The following is a 15,042-nucleotide window of genomic DNA, read 5'->3' as shown; positions in this document are numbered from 1 at the left end:
ATCTTGGAGAGGAGAATCTTATTTTATACTAACTTTCTGCCATGTGTCCTTAAATCAACACGTAGAGGATAATATTTATCTGAAAGTTGTGGCACAATATAACAGGAGATCAAAGCTCCCGGGCAGAGTTTTGGACCGGAGGACTGAGCTTTAGAATAAGGGGGAACATCAGAGACAAGAGACACTTGAAATGAAGACTGCTGTTTATTTCAGGGAACATTTGCCTTCACTGAGCGCACTCTCGGCTGTCTCCCGGGGCGGCCTGTATACGCTGGGGGTCTCGGCTGGGTCACTGTCACTGGATGAGCTGTCTGTCCGATGCGCGTCTCGCCCACCTCTTCACCCCCACAGATGACGGTGTCCCGCTGCTCTGACTGTCTGTTCACCTGTAATAGCGCTTTGTCCGTGTCCAAAGCTAACATCATGACCTGCTTCAGAACAGTCTGGTATTTTTCGTTCACCCGTTTTACTGCGGGTTCATAGCTGTCACATTGGGATTTCAGTTTTTTCATCTCCTCGATTAGTCGTTTTTTTTCCTGCACAACACGCTTATGATGCAGCCGGTGGACGTCTCTGGCTCTTTGGACCCTCGCCAGCGCCTCGGCTGCGGCGCAGGCCGCCTGCCTGTACTCCTCTCTGTCCCGCCGAGCGTTTTTCAGCTCTCTCTCCAAGCGCTGGTTTGCTATGTACACATTCGGAACCACATCCACTCGCTGTTCAACCGCCAACCCTTTTTGCACAATCTCAGTCCACTCAGTTTCAAAACAGTCAAGCGTTCCTGTCATGCCCGTTTGGAAGAGAAAGTTGCGTAAAAAATTAAGTACGGATAGTGGCGGTTGTGTGCTGTAAGTTGCGTCGGGTCCTTGAAAAGCTCGAGCGCTGGCCCAAGCTCGGTCCTGGATGGCTTTCACTGTCGCTTCCAAGTCTTCTTCTCCCTCTGTTAAACTCCACTCATCTTCGAGAGAAACTTCTTCATATTCAAAGTCATCATAAGTGGCAGAAGGTACACTGTCCGGTTGTTTTTCTTGGTTTTTGTTAACAACTGCCATCGTTTCATTTAGGTTGACGTCTGCGACAGAAAGTTTAAGGTTGTCATGGTAACGGTACTCGACGTTTAACGCGAGATTTCAGGAATTCACGTTTGCCACCTTCCATCCGTCACCAAACAGCCATGGCGGACTACCGAGAGGCGCCCTTGGCCACTCGGCCAAAAACGTTGGACCCAAATGAATATTTTAACCTTTCGCCGGAGCAGAGGCGCGCAGAGGAGGCCCGGGGTGCGCTACGGGCGAATCTGAAGAGGCAGTATCAGTTGCAACTGAACAACCCGCACAGAAATGAGCTCATTGTAAGTGTTAGCTAGCTAGCAATGTCACCTCTGAGCTGGGCTCAAGCTAGTTCCAGGGATGCTAACTGTGGTATATTTGAGCACAGACGCGAGGAACAAATATAGTTGCATACAGAGCATTGTCCATATTTGTTTGTTTGCCCAAGACGAGCTGCTCATATGACTAGTATTATTTGCAACGATACAACGCTAACGTCAGTTAACGTTAGCATGGTAGCAAACAGTGGTAAGTATGCTTCGTGTGTGCTCTGAAACGATTTTGTTCAGATGAGGGTGTTCAATTTGATCTTCAGGTACAGAGTTTATAGTAGAAGTAAGCTTTCTATTCTAGCTATTATTTGACTGAATGCAATTACAATTGTTGCTTTTAATAGATGCTTCAGCGCTACTAGGTACGAGGCAGATGATAAAGGCTTTTTTATACTTGTCTTCTGCCTGCATTAGTTCACTTTTAATATCAGTCACATAAACAAATTCTATCGCTACTATTCAACTTACCGTCTTTAAAGTGGGCCTTTTGACATTAAGTCTATTGTCACAACATTTGTCAGTGTACAGTACCATGATATCATCTCAGCTAAATGTAATATAACTTGCTGTTACTAATATTTCCCTTATGCAGTACTTCCAAAGTGGTACAAACTTGACGCTCTGAAACAAAACTGTGTTAACTAATCCAGTTAATGCAGTTGGGGGTCACATCACTCCTGTATGTAGACTCCCAACTATTACATGGCCAGGTTGAATTCTAACCTTAGATTGACTCATCTATATATGTAACGGTACAGATTCTGTGTACATACACAGTAACGTTGAGTTCCTTTTTTTTTTTTCTTCTTCTTTTTAAGTGGTGCAGGTTTACATGCATAGTTAAGTCTTGTTTAATTGGACTACTCTCCCAGTGTATAAGCACAGGATAGTTATCAATGTATTGAACAAAGAATGTCTGATTCCACTGCGATAGGTGTTAGAAATCTGACATTATTATTAATATTATTATTTTAGTCCAACTAATATGTTAACTAATTATCCTTTTTTTAAAAATCCTGTTTGTTTAATGCTTTGAGGATTTAGATTACACACAGGGAGTACTAAATGTCATTGTATACCTGTCTTTGTAGGAAGATCCTGCCCTGACACGATGGGTATATGCACGAACTAATCCTTACACGCACTTCAGAGCCACAAACAAGACATCTCTGCTGGGTGCAATGTTTGGAGTCGTACCTCTCTTCATCCTGTACTACGTCTTCAAGACTGACAGGGTATGCTACAAAATGCACCGCAGTTTTTCTCTCTGTTTTATACTTTAAATCATGGATGACATTGATTGATTGATTGATTATCTATCTATCTATCTATCTATCTATCTATCTATCTATCTATCTATATATATATATATATATATATATATATACACACACACACACACACACACACAGGTCCATTCACATAAGAAATGAATAGTTGATTATAATGCCATTTTCTTTAATTTTCCTCCCCATTGTCATGGAGATTCACCCTCTAAATCATCGCCAATTGATATTCCACGAAGAATTTTGGTGCAATTGTCACACTGCTGAGCGATCAAATTCCCCTTATCTGCTGAGATGGGGGGAAAAAAATAAAATAAAATTGCTTGAAAATCACAAAAACACTCATAGAACATGCCGTGAAGAAAATATCCGGCAGGTGAGGAGAGTGAGGGTGATACGACTTTGTTGCTATGGAAACTGCACTAACCAGCCTTCTGTTTGTCATCTGTTTTACAGGATAAGAGGGAGGAGCAGATTAAAGCTGGAACCTATGACCGCAAGTTCAGCTTGTCATCATGAGCTTTGATGTAGAAAAACCTTCCTGTAGTGTCCTAGAGATGATGCCGGTGTGTGTAATTATTATTAAACAAATAAAATTATATTGTCGAACTGTCGTGTGGCTTTGATTTGAGGCTAAACTGCGAAAGATGAATAAGCTATAGAAGTTCTACATCTGCATGTTGACCGGGAGGACAGTGAGGCTCACATCAGCCCTTAAAACAATGCTGTGCAGCTGTGATCGCCCTTGACATGTGTGCTCCCCTTCGAACGAGAATGTGTAACTTAGCAAACTTTTGATGCCATTTGAGAACCCTTGCTGTAAAATGGCTAATTCTTTGCAGCTGCCACACAACTGCAGAAAACTGCTGAAGTTGTGGGAGGGCTACTTTCATCGATTATGCAAATTTCATTTTAAGAGTGAGATGTGTTGTGGTTTTAAATAAAAATGCACAGAAACACAACAATCTAAATTATGCAACTTAAATGATCCGATTCATTGTCCACAGACCAAATCAAATTTACAAACACTGAATTGTTGGGTTTTGCACAAACCAAGTTTTTATTTTTTTAAAATATCTTCTGGTAATTTGGTCCAAATTCCTTCCAAGTTATTTTTTTTTTTTTTTTTTTTTACTGTTTGCTGGGCCTCCAGTTGGGGTTAAAGTGGCTGCGGAGAGTTTCCCAACACTGGTAGTAGCTCTTGTCCAGCCTCTGGCATGTTTGTAGACCCCATTTAGTCACGGCCATATTGAAGGATGACTCAAACATGAAAGCCTGGAGGAAGGGGAGAACAGGAAAAGTAAATTCCCTGATAACGTTGACTTAATTGATTGTACTTTACCTTCACTTATGTTTTACCATGGTTCCCTCGGCCACCCTCTCAGGTTTGAGCTCAGCAGTGCTGTTCTTTTCGAAGCAGTCAGCATCCGGGCCATGTGGGGTCATCATGCTGTGGAGGCTGGCCCCTCCAGGCTGGAAACCCTCCTCTTTGGCTTCGTAATGGCCTTTGATCAGACCCATGAATTCACTCATGCAGTTGCCTAAAACGACCAGCAGGAGGTATTGTAACACAGCCAGATGTTGGGCACAGAGAGTGAACTTTCCACCAGATGGCCTTAGAGATCTGTGATGAAAGAGACTGAAGCTACTGTGGTGGTGCCTCCACTGATGTCAGTCATATAGCAGGTGGATTGCTCTCAGCAACTGCCTTGACACTAGCTGGGTAAATGGACCTGTTAGCTTCTAGCTGGCTTGTTTCAATCCGTGATAGACTCAAATTACCCTCACCGAGCTGAATCTGACATTTCCATTCAAAGTAGGGCTTTCAAATTGAGCTGACTTAACAATGTGGTTCTCAAAATTCATTGAGTCTGCCCTGCGAAATGTGAACAAAGCATCTGAGTGTTGAAGCAAGCCTGCGTGAGTATTATTGTGCTCTTACGGTGATAGTAAGGTGGACGGAACGTGTGGTCAGCTACGCCCCATCGCGGGGGGAAGATGACAAAGTCAGCAATGGCCACACCTGGCTTCGTGGATTTGGCAGTCAGCACAGTAAATATAGATGGATCCTACAGGAAGATCATACAGTTAAGGACACTGTTATCTTTGTAGCGTTGTGGTATTGTTTGCTCCAGCGGCATCAGAATGAGAAATGAATGAAGTACCGCATGGTCGAAGGCCACACAGTTGATGACCATGAAGTTCTTCAGGCTGTACTTGTAAGGTGTGTAGTTTCCATGCCAGGCAACCACATTGAATGGAGAGAAATCCTATGTGCAAAGCACAGAACAAAACAAATAAGAGAAGTCTGCCCGAGCAAAAAACACAAAAGACTTTAAATTGAGCTTTTCACAGGGAAAAAGGAACAATGAATAATGTCTTTGTAATCTTAAATTCCCAGAGAGAGTACTTCTTGACATAAAGGGGGGGAAAATGGTGATAATGAAAATTGTGAGAGGGTGAGCTTCTTTCAATCTTACTTCTCTTTCATCCCCCCTTGTTCTTTGTGCTACGAGACTCCAGGTATTATGGGGTAATTGGCTTCACAATCAAACTTTCCCAAACTTTGAGCATTTTGACGCTCGCAGCGGCGCATTTATGGGAGGAGGGAGCAGCAGCGACTGCGGGTGCAGAGATATTTTTTCATCTTGATTGTTAAAACCACAGCAATTTTATATAGTTTCTCTGTTCTGATAATGTCACTGCAAAAAAAAAGACATTCAACGGCAGCTCTAAAATCAATATAGTTCATTACAGCTCAAGCTGCCTTCATGCTGACCTCCGTGCTCCTGCGCACACGCTCACGTACATTTCCACGTGAACAGCTAACACACACGTACGGTGAAAGCTGGCGAACACATACCCGTCCATAGACCCGTGCGTAAGTAAGCTCTCACGCACCATATGACTAATAAACACCAAAAAAGAGAAAAAAATACTTAACACACACTCACTCATTTCAGACCAATTGTCAGCTGTTGCCACACAAAAAAGGGCCGTTAAGAAACCGAGTGCAGGTAATTTCTCAGGCATTCGTCGGTGGTAACTCCACTACATTCGATTAAAATGAAGGGAAAAAAAAGTGGAGGAGTGCGAGCACTTTCACACACGTGCGCGCGCACACACACACACACACACACACACACACACACACACACACAAAAACCACAAACATATTGGCCCAGTCAAGCAAATAATAAGTTAATTTGAGCAATTTCAGCACTCTACAGGGGAACAAAACAGCAGGACCAGACAGGAACAGCAGCATCTTCCGTGAGATGAGGCCTCTGTCCCCCATCTAGTTTTCTAGCCCCCGAAGCCTCACTCTCTGGGGTCGGGAAAAAGGTGGACACCAAGAACAGAGTGTCACCTCTCACCTCCACCACATAATACTCAAGAAGAGACAGCTTGGGAAATATATCTATCTATCTATCTATCTATCTATCTATCTATCTATCTATCTATCTATCTATCTATCTATCTATCTATCTATCTATCTATCTATCTATCTATCTATCTATCTATCTATCTATCTATCTATCTATCTATCTATCTATCTATCTATCTATCTATCTATCTATCTATCTATCTGTCTGTCTGTCTGTCTGTCTATATCTATATCTATATCTATATATAAATATGTAGCCTATATGTATAGATCTATATATTCAAATGGGTGTGTTTTGCTCCAAGAACAGGCGCCATAAAGCCCTCGTGTACTTTTTAACTACGAATAATAACAGTGAGATTTGACATGGTTTCCACGGTTACAACCCCCTCCCCCGACAAACTTCTGGTCTAACCTCCTCCCGGTCTCAGTAAAAGAAAAAAGAACCTCCTGCCAGACATTATGTGTCGATCCAATTATGCGCCCAACAGGACATTTCGGGAGGGGGAGGATCATTCCCCGAGTGAAATATGCTGAAATTAATGCTTAACTTGGAAAAGGTTTTTTCCTACAAAGCAAAGCGTCACAGGTATACTGTCTGTACCTCCAGAATGCCTTAACTAATTATGAGTGATTAAGTTTCATAAGGGAGTCGAGGCGGAAACCCGCTGAAAGGATAACAGCCAACGCTTCGATATTAAATCATCAGGGATGGCAATTCAGTCGGCAGGAGCAGCTAATGGATCATATGCTTGACTTGGACCGTTTCCTGTTAGTCACTGTGGCAGTTTGACGGTGTTTACTGAAGCGGGCACAAACCTAAATAGGGTAATAGGGCACGTGCAATACATGTGTGTGTCCTTGTCAGACAAGCGTGTACGTGTGTGGATTATTACAGTGACATACATGGAATTAAATGTCACAATAGCCACCTGTTGGCAGGCGAACAGTTTCCCCTGGTACTTGTTGATGACGGTGTAGCCGGTGGACACTTTGCGATCCTCATACCATGCAACTGGGCAAAGGAAATCTCTTGGGTTGGCCAAACCATTGGCTCCTGCAAAACATTCACGCGTGACTACAGTAGATATACTGATACATAGAACATAAAGTAGCTTGAAATATAAAAGGAAAAAAAAGGTTTCCAAACTAGTGAAGTGTGGAGTATGCTTATGTATGGGTCTGCCATGTAGGGGAGACCAGGTAAGGTTGTAACATGAGGAGAGTTTCAATGTTTGACCACTTTTTACTCTATCTCACATGGTGGTTGTCAAGCCTGGAAACAGACGCGTGCAGATTTAATGGATAAAAAAATATTTCGAGGTAAGAAAATGATATTTTTGGCCAACACCAAACTCTGTTTAGTACTTATACAATTGCAAATAAAATCATATGTTTTACAGTCATTTAAACTGTAGTTGGTTAGGCAGAATGTGATGTACCCCCCCCCCCCCCCCCTGCTAATTTCAAACTGCTATGCAAACACAGTTAGCTAAACAATGGCTGACAGGGTTGTAACATATATCTTAAAAGTGCCATCCCCTTACAGAAAACTAACAATATTTCTTCATTTTATTCATTTTTAAGCATGCCTCGGCAATGAAAAAGAAAGACTGAGAAAGGTGTGCCTGCTGATGTTTTTTTTTTGTTAAAAAAGCATCTGATGAGGTTTCAAAGGAGGGCAAGTCAGCCATATCAGAGGCGATGGACCATGACATCTGCCATAGTGTGTTTGAGTTATGGTCTGTCACAGAGACATACATTTTTCTGGATTGTTCTTTGATTCTAATACATCTATTTTTCAAGCATATTTCATTTCTGTTTTTGCTTAATTTCTCTAATTGTTACAACTCGAGTTACAACCCACTCCAGTGGTGGGGTAGGTTCTAACAAAGGATTAAATTTGTGCGGGGTCTTAAATAGATGCAATCTGTAGTAAACAAATGTGGCTATTTTAGATAAAAGTTTAAGAATTATAGTTAAAAAATTTGGTGAGTTACAGGTGCTGAAGCAAAAAGTGTTACAACCATACCCGAGCTCCCTTATAGAACTTCAACGCAAAATTAAAAACTGGAGTTTCTGATCTCACATCGGTCAGGTCCATTTTTCACAAGTGACTCTGTTCTTTCAAGAGCCCAGTTGTTTATTTTGGATGTGTCTTTAAAGCAAAAGTCGCTCGTCTCTGTCACAAGATCAGGCAAAACCTCCTCCAGCAACAGAGCCAGTGCAGAATAGGAAGGCTGCCGGTGAAACCTTACTAATGCTCTCTGGGTTTTTTTTTTTAAGATACTGATATAACAAAAAATAGCTGTGTAATGTGGGCATGACTTATTCATCAAACTATACTCTGTAACATATAAACAGGAATACGAATGGAACATCCCATATGAAACTCATGTAATTGCCATAACTGCAATATTGTCTTGTTCAAAACAAGCGTAACAGTGGAAATATTGCTGTGTGTATAAAGGAAGCATATATTCAAAGTTATCAAAATACAAAATAGAAAAACATTGCATTCTGTTTACATTTTACACTGCGCCTCGATTGTCGTTGAATATGGACTTGTGCGCTGGGAAGTGAACTGTTTTTTTCCACCATTTTTGTTGATATGAAGCACAGCTGAGTGAAATGGCCATTAGTTTTACAGATATTTGACAGAAGTAAATGAAATAAGTCCCACTAGTAATAAAATTCATATCAATCCACTAAAAGTCGTAAAGATATTTCCCTCAAAAACACAGATATCAATGTCAGGGTGACTCTCAAACTAAGGTCAGAGGATTACCAAAGTAAATAGGCTTCATTCTTTGCAGACCATCAAGCTCTGCACATCATTTGAGACATTTCAGTCTGAACCAGTATGACGGGATGACTGATTGAGCCATGCCGCTAGCACAGCTGAAAAAAATCCCACAGACTTTCAGAGATAAGTGTCAACAATTTAGTCAACAATAGCATATTGCAGGGAACAGAGGCAAAGTGGTTGGTGTGCAGATTTCAAAGAAAGATGAACGCATATAGTATGTATTCATCTGTCCTTATCTGCACTCACAAACATGGCTCAAACACAAACCTATAGGTCCCAGGTCAGGGAGCTCAAAATGGGCTCCATACACCTCTAGAATGTAGCCTCGAGTTTCTCCAAACACGTCCACAGTGAAGCGCATCCCTTGCTGGAAAAAAGAATGTGAAAAGCGGTAGTTAGAAGAAATTTAGTGCTGTTGTGTCACAAATGTGGGCTGTATCAGTGCTGCGGGACAAATGGACTAATGCATTTGGAAAAACACACGCGCTGCAGTCCCAGTCCCAGTGTTCAGGCTGTCTAGAGCTCAAAACTCTATTTCCACCCATACTTATTATCAAGCTCAAAACCCGAAAGTACAAAGCCATAACTTTCTACATATGGTAAGACAAATGTGGGGGCAAACGCCATTGTTTATTTCAGAAGAAAACATCCAGCCCACCTGGATAACACAAATCTCGTTGGGCTCGACCATCATCTTCCCAAACTCTGTGGTGATCAAAATCTCACCTTGCTGAGGGACTGCAGACACAAACAGTCAAAGAGAACAACGGACGAAAAAAAGATTAATGGAGAAGGCAGACTGAGGATTTATGTAGTGTCGTCCTTGCGATAGATGACATCCTTCACTCTCACCTATCAAAAAGTCTCCATCTGAGTTGTTGAAGCACCTGGAACAGAACAATTTAAGACATTTGGAATCATTATCAAAACACAACCAGAGATTTTCTATCTATGGTTTGAGGAAAAAATACATCAATTTGTTGAGACACAGCAAACACATGCTGACCTGTCAGCCATGGAGGTGTTGCAGGTGTACACATGGATGCTGATGCCATTGCGAGATCTGGCATCTCCTGCACCACAGATGGTGTGAAGACCCTAAAACACACGGAAAGACGCAGTGTCAGTCGGTGAGCTGAGGACCTTCCACAAATGAAGCCGTTAAGAAAAAAGAAATGAGCTACACTCACAGCCACAAAGTCCACTTTCTTCTCTGTAGATTTAGGGATGACGAATGGCAGCCATCGTAGCTGTGAGAGAAATCTCAGAGTCAGAACTGACTTCTTAAAACAAATTTAAAGTGAACAGCGACTCCTCCCGTTCATTCACCTGGTTGGGATCAGGCTCCACTTCATCCCAGCTCTCTGTTAGATCCACACTTGGCACAGGTGTAAAAGGCTTATGCTTAACAGAAGGGATGATTCGGTACAACCAGCTACAGAAAGAGGAGACAGAGTTTAAATATTCATAATGCCTTCGATCCGTTTGGCCTAAATGGACTGAGTCTCAAACAGAGATGAGCACCTTCTCTTGTTGGCTGGACGCGGGCAGGTGAAGGCAGAGCCAGAGAGCTGCTCAGCATAGAGGCCATATGGGCAAACCTGAGGACTGTTCTGTTGAGACAGAATTCAAAGCATAAAGTCAGAGTTTTTGATGCATCAGCATGTAAATAAAGGTCGTGCTTGAGGCTACGCGAGGAGGGATAATATATGAATCTTTAGGTGTTTTTTAGCTGGTCAACACTGAAAGACTAGATTCAAACTTGTGTGCTACCTGTCCTTCAGGTAAGGATCCGGGACAACGCGGGTCCTCAGAGGAGAACTCATTGTCAAAACCAGTCATATACTGAAAGAGACAGACACACATCGAAGACTCAAGTGAAGGCATGGAAAAGTGAAAAACAAAAAAAAACTACATCATGCGGCTTCATTGTCATGCAGGATAAATGTGTTCATGCTGGTTATAATTAAATGTGAAGGCTTGTCATTAAGGCTTGTCTTTTTGTTAATTGTTGTCATATTGATTCACATTAGATCTATGATAAAACAAACTGCAGTTCTGCCAAATTTCCCCCCCTTGTAGTCATCCATTATTGTTGTGTTGATGTGCTACTGGAACAGGCTAATTACACGTACATCCTCCACAGTATTTTTCCTTCAGTATGTCAATTATCATATAGTGGCACAGAAATGTTTGGTTGTCTGTTTGGTCAGAATTTCTATCACAGTGAACAGTTATGCGAGTAAAAGATTAACTGATACCCAATTGGTCTAATGTTGAACAACAAAGAATCTTGAAATTACGCTAAGATTACAGTTCTTTTGGTTTGAACAGTTTTAGAGTGACATGAGGAAAGCTCCAAAATGCTAAAGAATGAGCACCCCTGCATCTAAATCTGCACAAATACATCCTCAAGGGAAAGTTAAGCATGGGAAGTCTGCATGTAAAGGTAGATGGCATGAATTTGGAAGGAAAAAAATGGTGAATATGTGGCTTGTGTTGCAGACAGTGTCACAGCTGCATTTCACCATTAGAGGTAAGAATGGGTTTAGTGAAACTCCAACAACTTTTGGAAGCAAATGTCACAACATCTGAAAAAAACACTGAAGTTGAAAAGAGAACTGCTTCAAGATCAGGACCCAAAATACTCCTAAAAAATCCACATGGGACAAACTTAAGAGATATACTGTAAGCTGAAGGCTTTGCCGTGGCTCTAACAATCTCAAAATGTACCAAATTCAAGTTGATCCATTAGATCACAGAAGAAGTATTTTGCATGAACAAGAAGTGAAAGATTCTGACTGTAGCTGCTGCAGAGTGTGCAAGTTGGGATAATTGCCAAAGGGCAATTATTAGATACATGCAAAGTGCCCAAAGTTGAGCTTTGGACCTTTTGTCTTTTTATTATTTTTGAAATGGTAAAAGTCGGACATGAAAAAGTAATAATTCTTAGAATATTCCAGAAGAATGTCATATCTCGATGTCTCGTTATCCTTTTGTTGCCGATTCACTATAAATCTTGACCAACATTTGCATGGCGACTGAGAGACTGGGATTTGACTACGTGACACCAGCAGGGATCATCAGCTTCGGGAAAAATCTGAACTTTTTATGATGTAAACACAGATCTTGCTGAGTCACTATTGCTCTGCAAAAAGGACGCTCACGCACTCATGGATGGTTTCCATATGTGCGCGGTCATGTGTCTTAAGTGCCTTTCGGGGGCTTCCTAGTGTCACACAAAGGAAGACTTGATCAATCCTGCACGTTTATTTCGGTTTACTAGAACAAAAACATGTAGTCTGTGGTAATGCTTCACTAAACCAATGTGTGAAAAACATTCCAATAACGCACGCACAGGCACAAATTTGCATTAAAAGTCCAATTCAATATACACAGCTGTCCTTCAGTTCGTGGATTATCGTGTCGAGATTTCTCAAGCTTCTTTTTTGTGAACTTCCAGATTTCGCTGTGAAGTTTGTAAAACTCTGTGAGATTGTTGGGGCGTCCCAGACCACATCTGGGCAGCTGCTGAATGCCGCCCTCTGATTGGCTGGAGGGAAGCCTCCCTTCAGTTAACCGGTCTGCTGCTATTGCAGCAATAGCAGCACATAAACGTTTTAATATACCTCATTTCTGTTGCAGCGACAGTTAAGGAAACAGCTTCCTCTTTATTTTTCTGGTAACAACTAACTACAGCATATTTGCCCTTTCGTGTGCAGTTCACTCACTTTTGGGTTTGACGCAGGCGCAGAATGAAAGTCGTGAAGAATCAACAGCTTAATACAAGTAGAGAAAGTTTTGATTTAAATGCTGGCTTACCTTGAGCCCTGCCATCTTGTTGTCTTTTAAACTTGTCCTCGCTGTTGCAGCTGGGTGCCTCGGCGGTTACAAATTAACTTGCAGTTGTCTTTGCGTTTCTCTCGACCAAAATCCACTTCAGGATGCGTGGATGGTGGTATGTGAACAGTGTAGAGAGAGAGGGGCTGGATTTATACTCTTTCTCAATATGGGTTTAATTAGGCCTTGACTGGCTCCGTGACGCAGACGGTTGTCCGTCGAAGAGGGAAGGGACGGGTCAGGTGGCCAAAATGTGCGCAAACAACAGTCAGTTTCACTGCCAAGGGAATATTGCACACATACAATACTGAGCAGAAGTCTTGTTCCCATGTCTTTATTTGCATATACAAAAAAATGCCACAGATGACACTTTTGATAAACAGAAAATACAATTTTTTTTCATCAACACAGTGATTTTCAATAAGCTAATAGCTGAAAAACTTGACATTTATTGGACTGGTTGCAGTGTGTTCTTAAGGAAATACGTAACTTGACAAGTGGAGGACATCATTCAAAATGGTAGGTCCTGTAAACAAAAACTCTAAGACGAGTGATGTCCTTAAGAAATAGGGAAGAAATCCAGCAATGACCTGAAACAGGACCTGAGAGATGCATCAGGACCTTCAGTTGATCCGTCTGCTGTTCACTGAAGCCTCATCAGAAAATATCCCTGTGGAAGGGTGGCTGTCAAGAAGCCATTCTTTAGGATGACAAGCAGGGAGAAAAGGCTGAGATTTGCCAAATAAGTAGTGGAAATATCCAGGGGATTGAAATGAAGTCATGAAACTAATTATTCCAAAATGAGGGGGTTGAAGTCATGGACTTGCGTTGACCTCCTATGCACTGCTTGTGCAAACAGTGGTGCCATGTGCGTCCTCACGTCCTGCAAAACAAACATGCAAGAATTTCTTTATTTTATTTTATTTTTTCTCCTTTAGGACAGAGTTAATTGTATGTTATTATGTAAAGTGGGTTATCCTTTCCGTATAGCTACGCCGCATAATTGACATACTCATCTTTAAACTAGCATCCACGTTCGCATGCCGTTGGGGGCAAGTCATTTCTGATCATATAAGAGCAACAGCAGAGGCCCTCTTAAAGGTATATACATGACGTCACGCAAGATTTATTCAGTTCATTTCTTGAAATTGGTGGTCAAACGAGGTGTATCTAATGTCCCCCATGCCGCATGTATCAACAAGAATGGATTTCACCTCTGTAGTTCCCCCTGCTTGTCTATTTCTTCTCTCTGTTTTGGGAGATATTGGGGAAGGGTAAATGATGGCAATTCTCATAGCGAGGCGCAAATAAACTCGCCGCGGCAGAAGTAACTGTTCTCCGGCGAGGCGTGCAGTCAGACCCGGGCCTCCTGCTGAGAGGCAGTCAGGGTGCTGTGCCAAAGACGAGAAAGCCCAATGGCAGGAAAATATCACGTCCCCGTCTCCGGAAATTGATCTGTTCCTTGTACGGGGAAAGAAAATGAGCGATTTTAATTTCATCCCCGAGTCGGCTGATAGAATTCTAGAGTATCAGGGCCCAATCCGGATGGTGCCTGCGTGTTTTAAGAGAGGAAGGAATAGCTGGAGACTGAAGAGAGGAGACTGTTGTTGCTTACACGCAGTTATATCTATGCATGCCTAAGTGGGCCATAAATGCTTTTTGTTATTAGAAACCTGCTGAATTCAGTGGCTGGATAGTAAATGATACTCTTACCTGGCACAGTCTATCCCCATATGCATAAACAAGCAATTTCTGCACCAAACACATACAGCTACAAGCCTATTCTGTGCTGCGATGACATCTTCAGGCCTTCATAAAACATGCAGGTGCACATACTATTACATATACATACATGTTTTGACCTTCCCATAAAAGGATCACTGCATCCCATGACCTGAACATCTACACAGGTGTTTTAACAACCTTTTGGGGTGATGAAACCACTATTCTGTTTGTGCAGGTTGTTCCTTCCCAACAGATGCAACAAAACGATTATTTTTGTCAACATGTGTATGATATTTTGAATTCAATTCAAGCAAGACACCGCAATCAAAACACTGGAGTTGCAGCTGGGCTGAAAAGGTCAGAGGTCAGAGCCTATATCATCTGTGATGGGGGTGCATTATTGCAGTTAGCATGAAGAGCTTGCATATCTGAATGAGACACCTATCAGCCATAGCATTATGACCACTCATCTAATGATAAATAGGTCCTCCTCATGCTCCTACTAGTCAGGGTTTGGATAAAGAACATCTGAGGGTGTCTTTGAGTATCTGGTACTGGGACATTAGCAACAGATTCTTGGGCCCTTTGGGTTGTGGGATGGGGTCTTTGTGGACAG

At 42.0% G+C, this 15,042-nt stretch overlaps 2 protein-coding genes across 2 annotated transcripts; one reads left to right on the top strand and one right to left on the bottom strand.

Annotated features, from left to right (window-relative positions):
• Positions 1-1,134: 1,134 nt before the first annotated feature.
• Positions 1,135-3,273, top strand: ndufb4 (NADH:ubiquinone oxidoreductase subunit B4). The gene is made up of 3 exons (XM_072378016.1): positions 1,135-1,348; positions 2,470-2,613; positions 3,121-3,273. The coding sequence occupies exons 1-3, from the start codon at positions 1,172-1,174 to the stop codon at positions 3,181-3,183; spliced, it is 384 nt and encodes a 127-aa protein (XP_072234117.1). The 5' UTR covers positions 1,135-1,171; the 3' UTR covers positions 3,184-3,273.
• Positions 3,274-3,773: 500 nt separating this feature from the next.
• hgd (homogentisate 1,2-dioxygenase) lies at positions 3,774-12,846 on the bottom strand. Its single transcript, XM_072378015.1, has 14 exons — positions 12,684-12,846; positions 10,635-10,706; positions 10,386-10,474; positions 10,191-10,296; positions 10,052-10,111; positions 9,868-9,959; positions 9,714-9,748; positions 9,520-9,599; positions 9,129-9,228; positions 6,985-7,109; positions 4,830-4,934; positions 4,607-4,733; positions 4,024-4,205; positions 3,774-3,939 (listed from the first exon to the last, which is right to left on the bottom strand). The coding sequence occupies exons 1-14, from the start codon at positions 12,696-12,698 to the stop codon at positions 3,796-3,798; spliced, it is 1,332 nt and encodes a 443-aa protein (XP_072234116.1). The 5' UTR covers positions 12,699-12,846; the 3' UTR covers positions 3,774-3,795.
• Between the last annotated feature and the right edge of the window lie 2,196 nt (positions 12,847-15,042).

The sequence above is a fragment of the Leuresthes tenuis genome, unplaced genomic scaffold, assembly GCF_036924035.1.
Source record: "Leuresthes tenuis unplaced genomic scaffold, fLeuTen1.0.hap1 SCAF_24, whole genome shotgun sequence".
NCBI classification, from domain to species: domain Eukaryota; kingdom Metazoa; phylum Chordata; class Actinopteri; order Atheriniformes; family Atherinopsidae; genus Leuresthes; species Leuresthes tenuis.
Note: the sequence above shows the minus strand (reverse complement) of the source record. Positions and strands in the feature narration are given on the sequence as shown.

Excerpts from the sequence above, each read along its gene's own strand:
- hgd (XM_072378015.1), bottom strand. Across the intron at positions 4,935-6,984 it reads AACTGTTCGCCTGCCAACAG|GATTTCTCTCCATTCAATGT; the intron begins GTGGCTATTGTG and ends CTTTGCACATAG. Across the intron at positions 3,940-4,023 it reads GGGTGGCCGAGGGAACCATG|GCTTTCATGTTTGAGTCATC; the intron begins GTAAAACATAAG and ends CCCTTCCTCCAG.
- ndufb4 (XM_072378016.1), top strand. The coding sequence starts at position 1,172 with ATGGCGGACTACCGAGAGGCGCCCTTGGCCACTCGGCCAAAAACGTTG. Across the intron at positions 1,349-2,469 it reads CGCACAGAAATGAGCTCATT|GAAGATCCTGCCCTGACACG; the intron begins GTAAGTGTTAGC and ends CTGTCTTTGTAG. Across the intron at positions 2,614-3,120 it reads ACGTCTTCAAGACTGACAGG|GATAAGAGGGAGGAGCAGAT; the intron begins GTATGCTACAAA and ends TCTGTTTTACAG.